Source organism: Mya arenaria, chromosome 11, assembly GCF_026914265.1.
Source record: "Mya arenaria isolate MELC-2E11 chromosome 11, ASM2691426v1".
Taxonomy (NCBI): domain Eukaryota; kingdom Metazoa; phylum Mollusca; class Bivalvia; order Myida; family Myidae; genus Mya; species Mya arenaria.
In genome coordinates, this window is record NC_069132.1 from 17,961,820 (window position 1) to 17,982,943 (window position 21,124).

Genomic DNA, 21,124 nt, shown 5'->3' on the forward strand with positions numbered 1-21,124 from the left:
TACATGTACATACACAGACATAACACACCTGCATATGTACATACACAGACAGAACACACCTGCACATGTACATTCACAGACAGACCACAAATGTACATGTACATGTACATACACAGACAGAACATACATGCATGTGTACATACACAGACAGACCACACATGTACATACACATACACAGACAGATCACTCATGCACGTTTACATACATAGACAGACCACTCATGCACGCGTACATACCCAGACAGACTACACATGCAGGCGAACATGCACAGACAGACCACACATACACATACACAGACAGACCACACATGTACATACATTTTAATGTGTATTAACACATATTTAGGCTAATGACTTTGTTACACAGTTAGCTACACAGGAGGTCACTGGGGTTTTTAATCACGCTACGTACGCAAACGAGACAAACTCCGGATTTGTTTCAAAACAAACAAATATATTCATGCACCAATCATAAATAATCATTTACAAATATGATAAAGAAATACATACACGGATAGTACAATTTGTTTTCTTTTGTTTTCTGTTAAAAAGCCAAATGAAGACTGCACTGAAAACTGAAATGTTATAATTCACAAGTACTTTACCTATATATGTATTACTTTTTACCTGAGGCAAACTACATACACCTTGTTATAGATGAGAGAATGATTTGCCATCGATCTTGAATCCGATTGGACCGTAATTAAGCCTGTGATTGATGTTGGGTAAGGCATGATGGAAGGTTGATTGAAGGTTTGCTGAGGAGCAGAAAAGTCGTCTGCACATCTGCAGCCGCCGCCATCAATATACTGAGGGACAGGGAGATGTATTGGTATGGCGTCTAGTAATGGTCCCCAACTCCGCTGACATGTATTGTGAGCGATTTTGAAGAAAGCGTGTAAAGAGGTTTAGGTGCCAATAAGCTGGTATCCAGGGACTGCCAAGGACAGGTCGTCACGTCAGCGAGACCGCATAGAAGGGCTGGCGTGATGGAACCGTTTTGTAGATTAGCTCGTGAAGACCTCAAGATGGATAGAGTTTAACAAATTATGGGTAACAAAACGTAGTTTGCAGACGCATTGTCCAAGAAGTGATGCTTTCCTGGCGACGTTATCTTTGAAAATGGTCACAAGAGTGTCTAATAGCGATATAAAATCATTGTCGTTGGTATACGACTCCGTCTGTCTTGTGTGTTTTATTGCGGCGTTCAAAAGGTACAGCGCCAAGCTTGCACAATGTGCCCATCAACCGACTGAAGCAATCAAATAGCTCAGGACAATGAAAAAAATGAATGCTTTAATATCGTGGTTGTTGTTAGATGGTAAAGCCATGATAAATCGTATTGCAACTACAAAACAATGAAGCAATGTATTTTCCCCACATACAGCTCAATAAATTTTAATGCATGCATTTTGTTGCAATTTTATATTCATCTTACTTTGTCCGGACATAAAATTAACAATACGATAAATAAATACATTTTCGTCGTTAAACTATTAAAAAATGAAGTTGGCTGAGTTGTGTACGTTGATTAGGTGTCAAAATACGAACAATAGTGATGTAAAAACTTAATAGTAGGATCCCTGTTGATCCCGCCTTTGTTTTAGATGAATGTATCAATTTAACGAGACAATCTGACGCGTTAACATAAAATAATATGATTTGAATGGCTTTTGTATATAATATGATTTCATTTCTCTTCATAAAACGCATAAATGACAAAGCTACGGAGGTAACTAAGATAAAACGGATTTACAACCTTATGTTTACTGCGTTTCTCATACCCTTTGATGTCGCTAACTTCAACGGTAAATGATGAACTTACGGTTTCAAATAAATAACAACAATGATGCCTTTATAACCTATTGTTTGGCGTATAGAGACTACTTAATATCATTTTCTGCTTTTTTCTTGCAATAATTACAAAGTACAGACTGGTGTTTCAAAAGATGTTACGGTGGTGATGATATGTTGTTGATTACATTGTCACGCCTATACGCACTTTGAGCAAGTGATACTGATTTTTGGCGTTTTTTTTCAACTTCGTCTTTAGCATTATTTGTTTCGGTTTCAAATAAATAACTGAGTATTCAGTGTAATAATTACTGCAACCACATCTACACTCATTTAAAGTATATACCAGTATGGTGGTTGATTTCTGCAATTTCGTGTTTTCCCATTTAAGCTTCGAACGAGCGATTAATGGACATTGCGAACATGCGTCAAGTGGTGGAGCGAAAATGATGGGGCATTTTCGCATTGCCATATGTTCGCCATTGAATTTTGTATACTGTACTCATGGGCTTATGCCTATTGTATATGTTTTCCACAATATTTTCGCCATCTGGAAGCGAAAACTCGAAATGGCAGAAATGAACCACCATACACCATCGCGAGTGTATGCTCTCAATCACGTGGGTAGTGTTTGAAGTTACAGTATGGGCACTATGTTGTCAAGGGCAAGGTCAAATCAACGCGCTTAAAACGTTGACAGGCGTTCGGCCTTCTACGTTTTGTGAGTAAAGTCATTTTATTGTAAAACAAATTAACATAAACATCTTAAGATAGTAAATGCATGCTCATGTATTCCTTCGCAAATACGTTCAGATTTTTTTACTTATACTCAATTAAATCAAAACCATGCAGTATCAGTCACTTGAAATACTTATTTAAAAAAATATAGAGTAATATGCAATTGCATTGCATATGAAACCTTATCTGGAACTTTTGTTTCACAAACAATGCACAGCCACAGGTAAACATTTTGGCATTTTTGAAGTAAAACATACTCTACATTTCTAAACATTACTGAGTCGATTTAATTTACTACAAGGGTATACCAGCTAAACCAAATGCATCGTACAAAATGCATTGGACATATAAATAAAGTTTATGTTTAAAGTCTCTTTCTACAGTGACAGGTTCCTCGGGCACTATCCCTCTGGATCGAATCACCCACATATTAACTTGTCTGAAGAAGTGGTGTATCTCAATATTGTCCTCAACTTATGTCAATTGTGGAAAAAATGAACAGATTTATAACAGTCGTTTATAAATATGCAACATGCTGAAGTTACTGAGACAAATTGAGAAATATTCCATTCCTTTTGGCATTACATGACTGTACTCACAAAAAGAAGCCGGACGAAAGCCTGTCAACGCTTTAAGCGCTTTGATTTTAACTGTAAATGTGTATAATATGCATTTGGTAATATTTAAAGGTTGTTAGTATGTACTTACACAAATAGATAGTTTGATGGGACACAGTCACAGTTTAGTGTGTGTAAGTAAATACTAACAATCTTAATCAAACATTGTCAAATAAGAGCCGATTAAAGCTATTTTTTTACATAGAAACTATAACAAACATCAAATAACTGATTATCGGCCTATATGAAATATTATAATTTAATTTACTAGTATAATATTTTGGTTTATATCTTTATACATCAGCACTTTATTGCATCTTCAATACTGTACATGTTTTTTTCAAGGTTTTATCGAGTTTTGCGGGTTAATTTCCGGGGAATACAACTGTCCGAATACGAAAACACAGATTCTATTTTAACCAGTATCTTTATCAAAATGTAAACACAGTAACTTAAGAAACACGTTGGTATCGTTTCTTTTTGGATGGAGTTAATATCAGTCACCATTCCGCCATTGCCAAAAATGCAAATGAAATAGATACGAAAAATAGTTTATAAAAATATATCAGTGCCATTTAGCTCCTGTTTTCCCTTAGATTGTCATAATTGTTTCATTTAACAATATCATATACAGTAAATAGTTGACTGGTGGGCTACTTCTAATTGACTTGTGGATTGCTTCTAATTGACTGATGGACTACAAAAAACTGACTGGTCTACTACAAGTAGCTGACTGGTCGACTACAAGTAATTGTTTGGTGGACTTCAAGTAGTTGATTGGTGGACTACAGGTAGTTGACTGGTGGGCTGCAAGTAGTTGACTGGTTAAATACAAGAAGTTGACTGGTGGACTATATTAGTTGATTGGTAGACTATAAGTCGTTGTTTGGTGAACCACAGGTAGTTGATTGACACACAACAAGTAGTTGACAAATTAACTACAATTCAATGATAGTTAATTGGTAGACTATTAGTTGATTGGTTGAATACAGGTAGTTGATTGGTCTACTACAAGAATTTGAATGGTGGACTACAAGAAGTTGATTGATGGACTACATGTAGTTCACTGGTAAACAAGTAGTCGCCTAGTGGAATATAGGTATTTGATTGGTGGACTACAGGTAGTTGATTGGTGGACTATAGGTAGTTGATTGGTAGACAAGTAGTTTATTGTTTAGTCTACAGGTAGTTGATGTGTGAACTTCAGGTAGTTGACTGGTAGACTACAACTAGTTGACTTGTGGAATACAAGTAGTTGCTTGCTGGGCTACAAGTAGTTGATAGGTGGACTAGAGGTAGTTGATTGGTGGACTACAGGTAGTTGACTGGTGGACTACAAGTTGTTGATTGGTGGACTGCAAATAGTTAATTGGTGGACGACAAGTATTCACTGGTGGAATACAGGTAGTTGATTGGTGGACATCAAGTAGTTGATTGGCGGACTACAGGTAGTCGATTGATGGATTGCAAGTAGTTGATTGGTCTACTACAAGAAGTTGAATGGTGGACTGCAAGATGTTGACTGGTAGACAATAAGTAGTTGATTGATGGACTACATGTAGTTGGAGGACTACAAGAAGTAGTTGATTGGTGAACTACAAGTGGTTTAATGGTTGACTACAAGTAGTTGATTGGCAGACAACAAATATTTCATTGTTGGACAACAGGAAGTTGATTGGTGGACTATAAGTAGTTGACTGGTAGACAACAAGTAGCTGATTGGTGGATTACAGGTAGTTGACTGGTAGTAGACTACAAGTAGTTGATTGGTGGACCACAAGTAGTTGATTGGTGGACGACAAGTAGTTGATTGGCGGACTACAGGTAGTTGATTGGTGGACTGCAAGTAGTTGATGTGTGGACCACAAGTAGTTGATTGCTGGACGACAAGTAATTGGTTGACGGATAACAAGTAGTTGATTGGCGGATTACAGGTAGTTGATTGACGGAGTACAGGTAGTTGACTGGTGGACTACAAGTAGTTGATTGGTGGACAACAAGTAGTTGATTGGTGGACTACAAGTAGTTGATTGATGGACTACAATTAGTTGATTTGTGGACCACAAGTATCTGATTGGTGGACGACAAGTAATTGATTGACGGATTACAAGTAGTTGATTGGCGGATTACAGTTAGTTGACTGGTGGACTACAAGTAGTTGATTGGTGGATAACAAGTAGTTGATTGGTGGACTACAAGTAGTTGATTGGTGGACTACAAGTAGTTGATTGGCGGATTACAAGTATTTGATTGGCGGATTACAGGTAGTTAACTGGTGGACTACAAGTAGTTGATTGGTGGACCACAAGTAGTTGATTGGTGGACAACAAGTTGTTGATTGGTGGACTACAAGTAGTTGATTGAAAGACAAAACGTAGTTGACTGGTAGACAACAAGAAGTTGATTGGTGGATTACAAGTAGTTGATTGAAAAACAAAAGGTAGTTGATTGGTGGGCCACAATTACTTGACTGGTAGACAACAAGTAGTTGATTGGTGGACTACAGGTAGTTGACTGGTAGATAACAAGTAGTTGATTTGTGGACTACAAGTAATTGATTGAAGGATAATAGGTAGTTGATTGGTGGACCACAATAACTTGACTGGTAGACAACATGTAGTTGATTGCCGGATTACAGGTAGTTGACTGGTAGATACAAGTAGTTAATTTATGGACTGCATGAAGTTGACTGGTGGACTACAGGTAGTTGATTGGTGGACTACATTTACTTGACTCTTAGACTACAAGTAGTTGATTGGTTGACTACAAGTAGTTAATTGGTGGACTATAGGCAGTTGACTGGTAGACCACAGGTAGTTGGTTGGTTGACTACAGGTAGTTGATTGGTGGACTACAAGTAGTTGACTGATAGACCACAGGTAGTTGATTGGTGAACTACAAGTAGTTAATTGGTGAACTACAAGAAGGTGAATGGTTGACTACAGGTAGTTGACTGGTAGACCACAGGTAGTTGATTGAAAGACAAAAGGTAGTTGATTGGTGAACTACAAAAAGTTGAATGGTGAACTACAAGAAGTTGAATGGTGATATACAAGAAGTTGATTGATGGACAGCAAGTAGTTGATTGGACAACAAGTAGTTGATTTGTGGACTATAGGTAGTTGACTGGTAGACCACAGGTAGTTGATTGGTGGACTTCAAGTCGTTGACTGGTAGACAAAATGTAGTTGAATGGTGGACTACAAGTAGTTGATTGTTGAACTACATGTAGTTGATTGGTGGACGTCAAGTCGTTGATTGGTGGACAACAAGTAGTTGACTGATAGACAACAAGTCGTTGATTGGTGGACGACAAGTAGTTGACTGGTAGACAACAAATAGTTGATTTGTGGACGACAAGTAGTTGATTGGTGGAATACAAGTATTTGATTGGTGGACAACAAGTAGTTAATTGTCGGACTATAGGTAGTTGACTGGTAGACCACAGGCAGTTGATTGGTGGACTACAGGTCGTTGACTGGTAGACAACAAGTAGTTGATTGGTGGACTACAGGTAGTTGATTGGTGGACTACAGATCGTTGACTGGTAGACCACAGGCAGTTGATTGGTGGACTACAGGTCGTTGACTGGTAGACAACAAGTAGTTGATTGGTGGACTACAGGTAGTTGATTGGTGAACTACAGGTCGTTGACTGGTATACCACAGGCAGTTGATTGGTGGACTACAGGTCGTTGACTGGTAGACAACAAGTAGTTGATTGGTGGACTACAGGTCGTTGACTGGTAGACAACAAGTAGTTGATTGGTAGACAACAAGTAGTTGATTGGTGGACTACAGGTAGTTGATTGGTGAACTACAAGAAGTTGAATGGTTAACTACAAGTAGTTGATTGGTGGACAACAAGTTCTTGATTAAAGGACTACAGGTCGTTGGCTGGTAGACAACAAGTAGTTGATTGGTGGACTACAAATAGTTGATTGGTGGATTAAAGATAGATGACTGTTCCACCATTCTGGTTTTGTTACAAAAGCGAGTGAATTGTTTTACTTTCTACGCGATACTTAGTATTTCATGACATTTTATCATTTTGTTATCACAGAAAAACACAACATATCCTCTATGTTTCTTAATTATCCATTTCTGCATCCCCGGTTTTCCGAAGGTCAAATTCACAACAATGCATTATAATGTTGTGGCATGCAGATTCGCACATGTCACTCGAACGTAAATAATGCATTGATTAATGAAATGTAAATGCTGTCAATTAATGATAAAATCATCGCTAAAACAGTTGAATGGTGTTAGCTTGTTCTCCCATTACCCTAACACGAGTTGAAATATCCTCTCAACAAATAAATTACACCAGTCCATATGAAGTCAATTGTTTGAACCAAATGTTTATTCAAAATAAATAATAAACAATATAGCAGCTCATAAAAATATGAACTGAACAAAATCCTATTTACAATAAAATATCAACTCTAACGGCAACACTTAACAACAATAATACAATGTAAAAATCTTCTTCAGTTTAAATTAATTACATTTTGTATAATCATACAATGGCAAGCACATGTATACAGAAACGTTAATATTACAATCCCAGGCAAACGGATGGCAATATAAATTCATTATAACATGAGCATATTTTCTATCTTAAGTATCATATGTCAATGGTGTTCCAATGTTTTCACCGTGATATTTCTATACGATGGTGTTTGCTCTATTTCATGAAAATGTTTCATGAAAGCCACATTATTAGCTCGTATTACCATTTATAAGATAAATTATCAAAATAAGCTATAGCTCTAGCAAATTAGCACTATTTTCCTGCAGGTGTGGCTCTGCAGGATCCTTCATAGAGCGGACACGCTACGAACACTGACACTTATGAGATAGTCTTGTGCCGTCCATTCATTTATTTACAAACACAACAAATAAGCGACAGGGTCCCAGTATGCAGACTGACTTATTTCCGCATGTAGGTTTGGTGTTACTTTCAGGCTTTATCTATCTACCAAACGAATCCGAGCTGACACTAATCTTCACTTCCGGATCGCGCGGTTTCAGAGTTTTCCGGACTTTGCTGACACGCAGCTTCAGTTCTCTCCGTCTCCTCGACATCACGCGAGGTAACGGTGCGCGCCACCGTGTGCTGGTGGTAATTGGCCATATAAGAGTTCATGTACTTGTAGGGAAAGCTCTGGTGCATGTGGCGAAGGTTATGCTCTAGCTGTTGTAAACTTGATTGAGAAAAGTCTAACGGTTTATGTAGAATGTCATCTATACCAAACGATCGTACCGGCTGGGGTACGAGTGGGTTCGGTGACAATTTGGGTACGGAAAGGTTTAGAGCCCAGGGCTGTGGTAGTAAGCCCGCCTGGCTGGTGGACGCAGGCGGTTGTGTATTCCGATTCTGCAGGCCATATAGTCAGGTGGGCGATATCTGCGGAGCAGGGGCGCTCACGTGAGTGGTCGTCATGGAGACGGGTGACGAGACGCTGGAGAGACTGCATGCGTCGTCCTCGTTCTCTATGTCGATCTTCTCGTCGTCTTCCTCCTCGAACGACTTTTCATCCACGTCAATGTCATCGAAGTCGGTGGAGGAGTCCCTGTCAGGGGAGGATCCCTGGTAGCGCGACCCGTCACCGCCCTGACCACCCAACCTGAAGTGAGAGAATAGAATAAGGGTAAATGAATTGCTACATAGCATTTTGGCATTTATATGACAATGCTAGTCTCGTATAGCAGTTAAAAAACAAACAAAATAGCTAAAAAATGTTGGTGCCCTCTCTTTATTTAGCTTCTTTTTTTATAATATTTGCAAATTTGGTAGACTGAAGCATCTTCGTCAGGGTGGCTTGCGGTTGAAGTAAATCTTCAATTCAATTTAATTTTCAGTGAATACTATTTCTGTTGGCATTTTAATGCACCTGCAAACGACCTGGGTATCATAGTTCGGGTACTGAGGGCCTCTGAATGCCGCTAGGGGGAGTGGCGCAATCCATAACAGTATTAACAAAACACAAAACGATTTTTACTTCTCTGCGCAAGATTAATATCATACATTCCACTTAAAGTGTCATATTATTTACTTTTCAGTTTAAAAAGATCTCTCGGGTCACTATTTGTGGGTAATAGAAAATTGGTTAATATTGGCGCCGTTTGAGTCAACAAGTCGTGATTGACGCGAGTATTGTTTTGATATGAAGTTTCATCAAAATCGGCACAATACTCGGACCTTTTTCTATAAATGCCTGCCATTGATTGAGACATTATGACACGAATATGTTTAATTTACAACGGAAACCATTATCCGATTTATTAAAATGCCGCTGAAGTATCTTTTTTGCAAACATATTTCAATAATGTATTTTGAGAATTAATAGAATTTGAACGAATGTTGGCGCTATAATATTACCCCGGCTAATGCGAAAAATTCGATACGTTACACAAGAATAGGAAACCTGTGTATTTTAATGATAGAAAACAAACATATCATTACAAAAGTATGTCTTTCGAGACCCACTTGAAAATATAGATACGGCGCGGGAAAGGTATTTAATTGATCTCAAACGTGAATCACTCGTAATGGCGTCTTCGATTTCAAATATGGAATGAAAGCAATGAAAGGGTATTTGCTGGTACCAGCAGGTAATGCCTGCCTTTTATGAAAATGCACATATACAGAACAGTGTCATGAAAAACAAATAAATAAACACAACCATGATTCACTCGTTGACAATTATATTTTATAGTATTACAGTTTACTCCTACATACAAATATTGGTGTTATAAAAAACAGTCCAATAACTGGTCTTTGTGAAGATGAAAGAAAATATAATAAAAAAAATATCTGTGCACCCAAATGTTCGTTTATATTTTTAAAGAGCAAATTTCATATATTGTCAATTGTAACGGCACTGTAGGGCAATGATAGTGTTATACTTAAACCATTAAACCGCTTATAGTAAAGCATGACACATAACTACCTTCTGAAGAGCTTTGTTTAAAAATATTGAATTTTGGGCACACTGTAATATAGATAATAATAAACATATTAGGCATACCAACAATGATAACCTATTAACATTACTATTCCCTCAACAAATATTTGCCTAACTGGCTTGTTTTATTAATTCTTAAGGAACACATTATCCAGTTTAAGAAGATTCGGAGTCAATAAATTGCAATAAATAACCCCAAAATTTGTTACAGCACAATTTAAAGATAAAAGCGACTATAAGCCTCTTACTAAATGTCGGTAGAACCTCTCAATGCGGCTATTATGTATCAAAAATGTCATTACACCGGTATGGGACTAGTTGTTTGTTTTAGGAATTGTTTAATATTTTTACACCTGCCATAAGGGATACTTAATATAAACGTTTTTATTGTATAAAGAAGATTTAGATACGGTCCGGTATTTATTTGCATTGAAGACGTCCGTGTTTGTCTAAAATGATAGGTAACCATCTAAAATAAACATATTAAAGCTCTTTGGAGTAATAGTTCATTCTGCTGATGATTCATCCAGCAAATAACAAACGATAAACATATTTATCACTTCTACTGTCCAAATAGCTTCATATCCTTATAAAAACAAAGGCAAATATTTCTTTCATCTGTAACATGGACGGTGGGTTATGGTAATATGTTACATTTTATATTCAACTAGTAATTTCAATAGCAAAAATCCATTATTTATAATACTGTCGAATACAGATGACATTTGTGTGTGTGTGTATGTGTGTGGGTGCGTGCGTGCGTGCGTGCGTGTGTGTGTTTAATTTCGTGGCCACGACTTTCTAACTCGTTCCCTGGATTTAGTACATCGTCCCCACTACTAACTATCTCGTCCCCACTACTAAGCTATCTCGTGGCCACAACTTATAGTTACGTCGTGGCCACGACTTACTACCTCGTTCACATAACTAGGCTATCTCGGGGCCACAACTAATAGTTACGTCGTGGCCACGACTTACTACCTCGTTCACATAACTAGGCTATCTCGTGGCCACAATTTATAGTTACATCGTGGCCATGACGTACTACCTCGTTCTTATGACTTATTTATCTTTTAGTCGTGGCCATGGTCGTGGGAACGAGTTAATAAGTCGTGGCCATGAGATAAAGAAAAACACACAAGCAACGTCTATGCTGCCGTATTATTAATTATAGATCTCGAATATTTGTCCCGTTAACAATCATTATCAACATTGATACCTCTGACACTTGTGGTACAACGGTAAGGTTGTTCGGGAAATTACAAAACTCCAGAAACTGTTGCAAACCCATTATTAGCTGTATTAAAGCTGAAGTGTTATTGAGACTCTGTAGACATTGAAACATATTATAATGATTGTGTAAATGAGACATCAAAAATAATATTTGCACAGTCAGGACGTCTTCCTTAAGCTGTTGAAAATTATAATATCATGTCTGCTTTAATTTGGTTTAAATTTCAAGGCATTGTCCCAGACGAACGGAGACAAGTTTCCAACCCATGGCATTTATAATTAAGCAAAAAATATCAAAGAGTTGCATTTTCTGTTAATCAACAATGTCAGATCTTAAGTATTTGTTTAGATACCGAAAGTGTTCTTATAATTCGCTAATATGTTACATTAAGAGCGTGTTATTCTGTACATATTATGGCCCTAAGCAAACAGCTCTGGTGCCATTTTCGCTCCTCCGTCTGCCGTGCACAATACCAAGATTGTAGCACAAGTTATGTATTGCATTTCACAATTCCTTACATTGCTACTTCAATTTTGTTCGATTAAATTTTAAATTTCAACTGTATTGAAAGTGTTTGCCAAACAGGCAAGGAGCCATAAGTTATGTTAGAACTGAATGCCTTTATGAATTTGAAATTTGCTTCTTCTTTTTTGGGGGCATTTAGGACGTGATTGTTGAATCCGAAATGTATTCAGAAACGCAAGTTTGCATTTCGTCATTCAATGTTGTATGCTGTTAACCGAACTATCGTCTTATCAACTTACTAGCTGGCTGTTCTGGAAGAAAGAAATTCATCCATTTGGCAATTAGAAAAAGCAGAGTACCTTACTGCTAAAGTATATGTAATTGCAAAACATTCCAAATAACAGATAACTGAAACCCCCGAACCTATAATATACAATGTTCAGAAGGGTCGAGGACAACGTCCGTCCCTCTCACAATGTCTGTCGGGCAGAGAAAGTGTAGCGGAAGTGAGACGTGATTTACTGCAGGAAGGAACAAACCCGTAACCGAGACAGGCAATTATTCTGTCAAGCGCACTTGTACATATCTTTGACAAGCTCTCCAGAAAATTCGCTACGACGGCCGCCAAGAGATGGGCCCATATTTCCCGGGGACTCGCCGGCATTTCGCCGTTGATCCACGTCCTCAACTTATTTCGAACACAAGATAATAAGCGTCTAAACAGTGATCAGTGTCATCAAGGCGCATCAGCCTCTTTGTGAGACTTATTCAAGTCGAAAACCGGGTCTGTCTTGGTAGGGAGGCAAATTGGCTTAGGCTAACGTTATTATACGGTGAACTGTATGGTCGCTCCTGTGAAATAGACGGTAGAAATTGATATGACATCTCAATGTAGCCGCCTGACAATGTTTTAAAAAGGCCAGGAAATGAATAAGAGACAAGCCTTTGCATTTAGCGCGGGACAAATTTAATCTATCTGGAGAATTTGTGGAACATGTCTCGGAGAGGCGAGAACACTCTGTGCCAATAGGTGCAGAACTTCAAGCTTATATAAAAGCTTTGTAAAAAAACACACGCGTGGTATAGCGCACAGCAGCTGGGATGCGAAGAAAAAAAATCCTTTAGGTGGCTCGTATTAGACCGTCTGTTCCCACAAGGCACATCTTATAAACGGCATTAATAACGCTGAGGTTCGTCATATGACATGTTTAAATAAAGAAATAAAAGAATGAAAGCATTTCGATTGCTAGTAGCTTAGCACACAGATTTGGAATGCTCAATCTAAAGGAATTCTCCAAACAAATCATTCTTGTCACCGACACAAATTTATAATCATAGTGTCTCTTTCAAACAATCGATCAAGGTGTCCGTATTTCTATAGTGTTAAGCCTTCGTATCTTCCCAGTGATTGTTTTACACGATCTGTTTGACACTTTGGGAGATATCAGGGATAATATAAGGGCCTATCATCCACATAGCCTAATCCCTCTCCATATCCCGGGGTATAATGCCCGCCTATCGCTGTCCAAGGATCAGTTACATAATGTTATGATAGCCGGCCTGGCCGCTGGGGCAGTATGGCCCGCCCGGGAGATATGGTGGTGCTCGGGATAGGTGAGCAACCCAGGGCCGCCTCCGGAACGCGGGGTAAATAGGAGATATGTGGTGCTGGTCGCATCTCGAACACATTCGACCAGAAACGTGCTTGATCACACCAGCCAGGTGTCAGAAACAAACAGTCGGACAATGCCCGGCCTCGCCTTATCAGAGATAATCTCCGGGTCTGATTCAACATTCAACTCTTCCAGGTGTATCACCAGCTCTGTGTCAACACAGCAATCTATCACCACGTCAATCAATCCTTTATTGCCAATAAGGATTTGTCCGTTTGTACGTCTGTGTGTGTCTTTGATAGATAGGTGTTATATTAGTCGCCAAATGTGAAAGGAGAGCTCTGCCCTTTTTCAATATTTTGTTTTCAAAATTGACGTTAATGTATTATCTATACATTTTTCGTTGCATATTTTTGTTAATGTATTCATGCATCCATCGGTGCAATTTATTTATTTCTTAAACATGTATTTATCCTTTTATTTATTTATTTATTTATTTATTTATTTATTTATTTATTTATTTATTTATTTATTTATTTATTTATTTATTTAACGCGGGAAATTTGCATTCGAATGAATACTTCCTGTTAAGAAAGAACTTTTCTTTTTAATGCATATTAGCAATCACTTATCCGGTTAGTTTTTATTAATGTTACTTATGTTTTCTTGCTTAACTGTAATTGAAATAATTGAGTACGCACTTTCTTTAAATGGAATTCCAAGATTTATGTTTGTTGAGAAAGTTGCACGAAATCAAACATCAGCCAGAGGACAAGAAATATGGTTCATATCTGAACTATATCACCACGCAAACATGATGACTCTAATTAAAATTATTATGATACTGTTTATGAATAATTTAAAATCATTACGCGGACCACCTTGCAGGGGGATGTTTTATTGCCGTAAATGGTCATACGTTCTCACTGAAACCCAAACGTCTTGTGTCAAATGTTGGAAGGATTGAAAATTATAGCACCTTATTAATGAGATATATATAAACTAAAAACTTTAACATTTGTGAAGTGCGAGTGTTTTATACATCATGTAAGCCATGAACGTCAAGCTGGAAGTCGATGACGGGGATATGTTGTCATCTTTACTCTCGGCCTTAGTTTTGGTTTGTATGCTAAGTTTCCTGAGGAGCTCCCACTAAGCTTCAACGAATAATTCCGCCATGTAAAGTTGCAATGTAATGTTCTGTCTTTCCCTCATTGTCAGTCATACCACACGGGAGTTGTTCAAGCTCACGTTAAAGATCTGTTAACATTTGTTGAATGTTAATAGTCTAAATATTACACCCGTAAAGTGGATGGTGGAATTGTAAGTTGCTTTGTTTGCGCTGTCGTTGGAGCAGCCGTCGTTGGTGCGAGCTGAAACCATGCGCTTTTCTGAAGACATCTGGAGAAAGGCCGTTGTTCTTAAATCTTTATTTGAGACTTTCTCTGATTAACGTCTCCACAGACTGTGCTTCTCATGTGTATATTCTCAGATGTTTTTCTCTGACAAGATAATGCTTATACGTCTAGTTTTAATATTTCAAGCATCTCAAGGCGGGTTTGTTTATTTACAACACGTGTGTAGGAAACCGGTCCAATCTATGTGTTAATCCACCCAACTCCTATCTATGTATTTATCATATTTGCGAACTCGAGCAGAAAAATAGCACCCAGATAGATGTTTGTCTTATTTCTTTCCTGGCAGGCTGAACAAATAGATATGCTTGCGTTTGAAATCTGTCACATTTTGTAGCAAATACTTCGTACTTACACGCTAAAAATCATGAAACCCAAACGGGTTTAAATGGCACTTGCCTCCATAGATAAACAGTTTTTAATAGTTTCTGTCCCATAGCCTTACAGTAAAAGACAAATAACGCATCTGACAAGTTTTACATACATCGAATGTACATTTAACTATTGTATAACGTTCTTTTTTATCAGCAGAAAATACAGTAGGCCTAGCACATGTGAGACGGGCTAGGGTTTCATTTTCAAACGGAGATGAAATCCAACCGCCGTATTAGCCATTGTGAATGGGAGAAAACTAAATTGACATGAAATCACAAACTAACTGGACAAGCGATACGAAATGAAAATAATATTATGTTTGTTTCAGTAATAAAAGACGGACTAATACATGGGATTCCCTCGAGATATAAGATGATCCATCGTTTTATTAATGTGAAATCCCATGACTATACTTCTGCCTTTAATCTTGACCAGCAATCATACTTATAATGTTCCGTATTCCCTGCCAGAAAGGTGACCGCTGTGACAACACCAAGCATCGGATTACTTACTAACCTTTTCTTCTTTAATTCGCTTTAGTACATTTTTATTTCTAGTATCCCAAAGAAGCGAAGGGTTTCTATGAAATGAATATTTACATTGCAATGTTTAAAAATTGTTCATGAAAATATTGTTTATAATATAAAGGAAGAAACAATAATGTCACAAGTTTTGCATTTCGGTATAGAACAAAACTTATGTGTATATTCTCAAGTCTGATTTTTTTCTTGTATTATAACACATGAACATTCGATTCTTAGCCCATAAATCTGGGACCAAACTGGAAATGATTTATTGTAAATGACATAACGGTTAATTCCTCTTTAAGAACATAAGGTATAATATATGAAACATAACAAAAGACCGTCTGTGTGTAAATGTTCAAACAGGGTCAACTCTTAATAACTCATTAATCGTGCTTAATGATTTGACGACAATAACACAATGTTAAGAATGACGGGGCACCATACATTGCATTCATGGCGTCGACGTATGACGTCGACGTTTGTCAACGTCAGCTAATATAACAACTTCAGCCTTTTAACAATACGGTTAACAACACGTTTTTTGACGCCGGTTTTAAAAGACTCTTTCCGTAGGATTTTACCCATACCATGCATTTATCCTATTTTTTACGATGATGTCCACTCAATTTATCATATTGTATTTTAGAGCTCCATTGAGTAGTCATGCAAATGACTAACGTCATATTTCAGATTTGGCAGTTTACATGATCAAATATCTGTCAAGTAAAACGTAATCTCAAAATCACCTCCAAGCCATGGTAAAATCTTGAAATTTGGCTTCGCTCTCAGGAAATAATGTAAAATTTGCGCCATTTGACGCTAGACCCCAACCCATATCAAATATATGTTTTTGACAATGTTAATAATTAATTAATGATATTTCCGCTACATTTCAGGGTAGGTAAAATGTACATCTTTCAAAAATAACACTTCTGACTGATATATATTTGTTTTAGTTTATATTTTATGTTTTAGTTTATACTGTATAAAATCACTCTCGAGTCCCTTTCCTGTGTATGAACAAGTACTGGAGTCCAACCATGATTACAGGCCATGAGAAAGTACCTATAGTGGGAATCGAACCAACAACCTCCTACGCGGACACCTAACCACTAAACCACTAGACCATTCCCACCCTCTAATATTTGTTTAGAAATATTGATATTTAAACGTTTTGCCGCAAGAGTTTCTTTGCCGTGTATGCTCTCATAAACAATGTTTTAATTGCACGTGATGATAATGTACTATTTTAATACATATTAACAGTTCGATGTTTCCTCATTTGAGTACGTGTATGTTTGTTTATTTACATGTTTTTGTGATGCAATAGAACAACCATAATGTTTGTTTTTAATTTTAATAACAATTAAAATACAATAGCCGAACGTGTGCACATATACCCGAGGGTAAATGAATCTGATAAATAATTAAATCACTGATTGCGAGTTCATTATTTTGTCAATAATTGTGCTGATCATTGTATGAAACTATCGGTTACATCCCGCATACCGTTATGTATCAGGCTATCATTAAGTTCAGTTTTCATTATGTAATAGGTTTCTAAAAAACATCATTCTGTCAACGAAATATGATAACACTGTCCACGGGCAGAACAGCGAAAGGAGTTGAAATAAATATAAAAGATGAACAGTTTATTTTCAAGAAAAGTATGCTTTTAATGAGCACGTGTAATTAGAACAGTTTACTTCATACAAAATGCTATTTAACTTGATATTAAAACAGCGATAATTCTCACGAACTAAATCGTCTTTTATCCTCATCTTTTCATCATAAGACTGATGGCCAATGTCACCACAATAAAGATTATGCCGACAAGCTCAATGCTCGTTAATTTTTGCCTAAGATTTTTATTTTATTAACGCTGTCAATGAAACCACGGGGTTTATTTAGTTATACTGATTTCATTTATAATAGTGGGAATTAATTAATATAACACCATCTTCAGTTTAAACTGTCAGTCGTTAGGGTCGGAAAATACAACAACCACCTATACATATATACATGTATTCATAAAACATTTTACTTTTAATTTTGTGTCTTCACATTTCAGAAAAACATTTGAATTCATTAAAAATGAATATAATAGTATTTGATTGAAATGTTCGAAAAAAAAGATACTGTGTTTCGGCAACTATACATTTATTTATTTATCAGACACCTAAAGTCTGTCCATATGTTTGACGGCTTACAAGATGTCGAGCTTGTGGACATTTCGGATCAACTCGAGATGACGATAAGTCTCGGACAAGTGTCGGAGATTGCCCGCTGTTTACGCTCATTCTCGCCTTCGTTGCTGATCATTAGTTTACAATAATACACTTATCGCTCTAAATCAAGCAATGAAAAGTGATAATTTAAACAATTCCACATAAATAATAGCTATGCATTTATAAGAACAGCGTGGTGGGCATCAACCACTTACATTTACAGATATAATTTCACAAATGATTTCAAGCAAAGGCTTTGTTTCTTTATCAACAAGTTATCAACAGAAGTGAAAATTAATGAATATATTTTCCGACTAAGCAGTAAATTATCAAAATATCTAGCACACGATCGGTGAAGGCTTTCACGTTCTCAGGTCTAGGTAACTGCCCTCGCTTGTTTTGTGGTCAGTATGGTGTCCGGAGAGCTGGTCGTTTTAGGTTAATTTGGTCAGTTTTTATGGAGATCTTTACTGATAAAGTATGACAACTTGAAAATAACGGTACAATTACAAGACGATAAATCTTTCAACATCTTATAATGGCGCGATGCTGACAAATTGTCGTCTTGTTAATATAATATTTTTTCTCTCAAGAGTTTGATGTGCTTATGTTCAATTATTTTTGTATTTGATGCCATCCCCATGACGGTTGCGAAATAGATTTGCCTGTTGTCTTTTCCCAGAAAATAATCATTATTTGAAACATCATTGATCTCTAAGACACAGCGAATAAATAACATGAACGTCAGTAATTACGGACGAATGATTCTGCGTGGTACTACTAACACGCCAATAGTTCCTATTAAAGTTTTTTAAGCAAATTATATGTAATATTATTATTATCTCGTTTTATGTAAAGATATTAGATCATCAATCTTTATTCAAGCATTATTTTCTTTTGTTTGTGTTCTTGCGTTTAAATTAGCAGGTATTTTGCAGGAAATCCCGAATATATGAAACAAAATGACCGATGCGTGTTGGCAGTTCATTGTACTGATAATTTATGATTCATTTAAAAAAAATTAACTGTGCTGTGTAAATGAATAAAATGTGTATTTCCATGCAGCTCAATTTAGCTACAATGACTGCATAGTTTTAAAAATAATGTAATTGTTTGATATTATTGGTATGTTTATGTTACTGTATCTCATAATTCTTCAAAGAATGCTTCCATGTTGTATTTATTTGTCATGTTGTTGTAATGTCCAATGTCGGGAAGACTCCAACAGACAACCACACCAATGTTACACCAATATGTTTGTATTTACTTGAAATATCTATATTGTATCAGTTATTTATAACTTTTATGTACATACTGTTACCTAAAAGTATTATAATAATCAGCATAAACAATTATTTTGTTTGTCATTTATGTCTTTCATATTTAATAGCAACGGTACTACTAAAATATATCATAAACCTTGAATTAATGAAGTATATCTCGAATTGATATGGTTTCCTTTTCTAAGCAAAATGATGATAGCGATTTGAATATTATTTATTATTTAATAAGGTCATTTTTCATCTAACAATAACAAATAAATCATAAAAAATATTCAATGAATTGCGCGCAATGAGAGTTGATAAATAGGCGAATTTAAAAGTATAATCTGGAAAATACAAATAGAAAAAATATAACATTTATATTAAATTAATCCACAAAAAAGTGCTTACCTATTTTTGGCGGCTGCGGCGCGGTCCCGCTGTCGTCGGTTCTTGAACCAGTTGCCGACCTGTGTGGGGGTGAGGCCGGTGGCCTGGGCCAGCTCGCGTTTCTTGGTGGGATTCGGGTAGGGATCCTGGAGGTACCACTCGCGCAGGAGGTTGCGAGTCCGCTCCTTAAAGCAATGCGTCTTTTGCTCGCCGTCCCAAATTGTGCGGGGCAGAGGGAACTTCTTCCGGACGCGGTACTTATCCACGGGTCCAAGCGGCCGCCCGCGAAGCTTCTCCGCTTCCTGGTAGTGGGACTCGAGCCACATGGCCTGCAGCTTAGCGTGGGACGCCTTCCCGAACTTGTGACTCTCGATAATGTGATACATATCCCGGAAGTTGCCGGTGTGGAAGCAGACAAGGCATCGCGCCCGCAGGATCGACTCGTGCTTGTTGAGAGCTTCCAGGGCGGACGGGTTGACCGGAAGTGACCAGAGGAAGCGACCGAGCCGCTCAATGTCGCCGCTCTCTTCAAGCGTCTCGCAGACCTGTGCCACTTGCTGCGGTGTGAAGTGCAACGTCGGAAGCGCAAACATGATTCTCGGAATATAAAGCTGTCAGTCCAAAATGTTTAATATCACCATCCAAAGTAGTCGCACAAAATTAAACTTACAGATTGCTACTGCCTTGTGATGTATGACAGTATATTATCTAGTGTTTTGTTTTCGCGAAGTCATGCCATCAAATGGTTAGTGGATTTCTTTCAAGATGTCTATTATACATCTTTTTGATAGTGGTATTTAATATTAAGCTAAGGGGAGGATCACTGGTTGGGAATGTGTCAGATTTTGTATCTGTTTTATTGGTTTGTGTATTATCACTGCTCCGTATCAATAATATTGCCCTCTTCTATTGGCCGATAACTTATCACCGATCTGAGCCGAGGCCCGCAAAACGTCAATCAAGTATAGGTTTCAGTTTTGTAACGCGCTACATATCACGTGGTTTACGGGAGGCGGGGCTTCACCGGAGCTGTGGTTTCAGGCTTTTTCGCAAATAATAAAATATATCAAAATTTGTATAAATATCTGAAGATACAGTTAAGTTAAGTGTCACTGAAACAATATGGTTTGTTTCTGATATCGGCAGGTGGACAGATAAGAAGAGAAGCAATTTTTCTAAGTGTGTAAATAAAACGGAATGGTAAGGAATATTGAAATACGGGATTTCATATTTTGTCCTGTTATTTGTAATATTTTAATCGCGCTCCTTTAGACATTTAAGCGAGGAAACAGGTGCACATCCTTTCCAATGGCCAATATGATGAATTCCATGAATAGCATGCGTTTCAGCCTTATTAAAAATATTTACAAAAAAACTCAATTTTTCGGTGAATGTTTTGAAAAATATTTTTTCAACATGAACAGTTTTTTGTGCATGCATATTTGTTATTGAGAATAAATATTCCCGAATATTTTATTGACCGTTATAGTTTTTTTT

General features: G+C 37.2%; 1 protein-coding gene across 1 annotated transcript; it reads right to left on the reverse strand.

The window, feature by feature from the left end:
• Positions 1-7,501: 7,501 nt before the first annotated feature.
• Positions 7,502-20,353, reverse strand: LOC128209146 (homeobox protein SIX6-like). Its single transcript, XM_052913042.1, has 2 exons — positions 19,649-20,353; positions 7,502-8,777 (listed from the first exon to the last, which is right to left on the reverse strand). The coding sequence occupies exons 1-2, from the start codon at positions 20,218-20,220 to the stop codon at positions 8,543-8,545; spliced, it is 807 nt and encodes a 268-aa protein (XP_052769002.1). The 5' UTR covers positions 20,221-20,353; the 3' UTR covers positions 7,502-8,542.
• Positions 20,354-21,124: the final 771 nt, after the last annotated feature.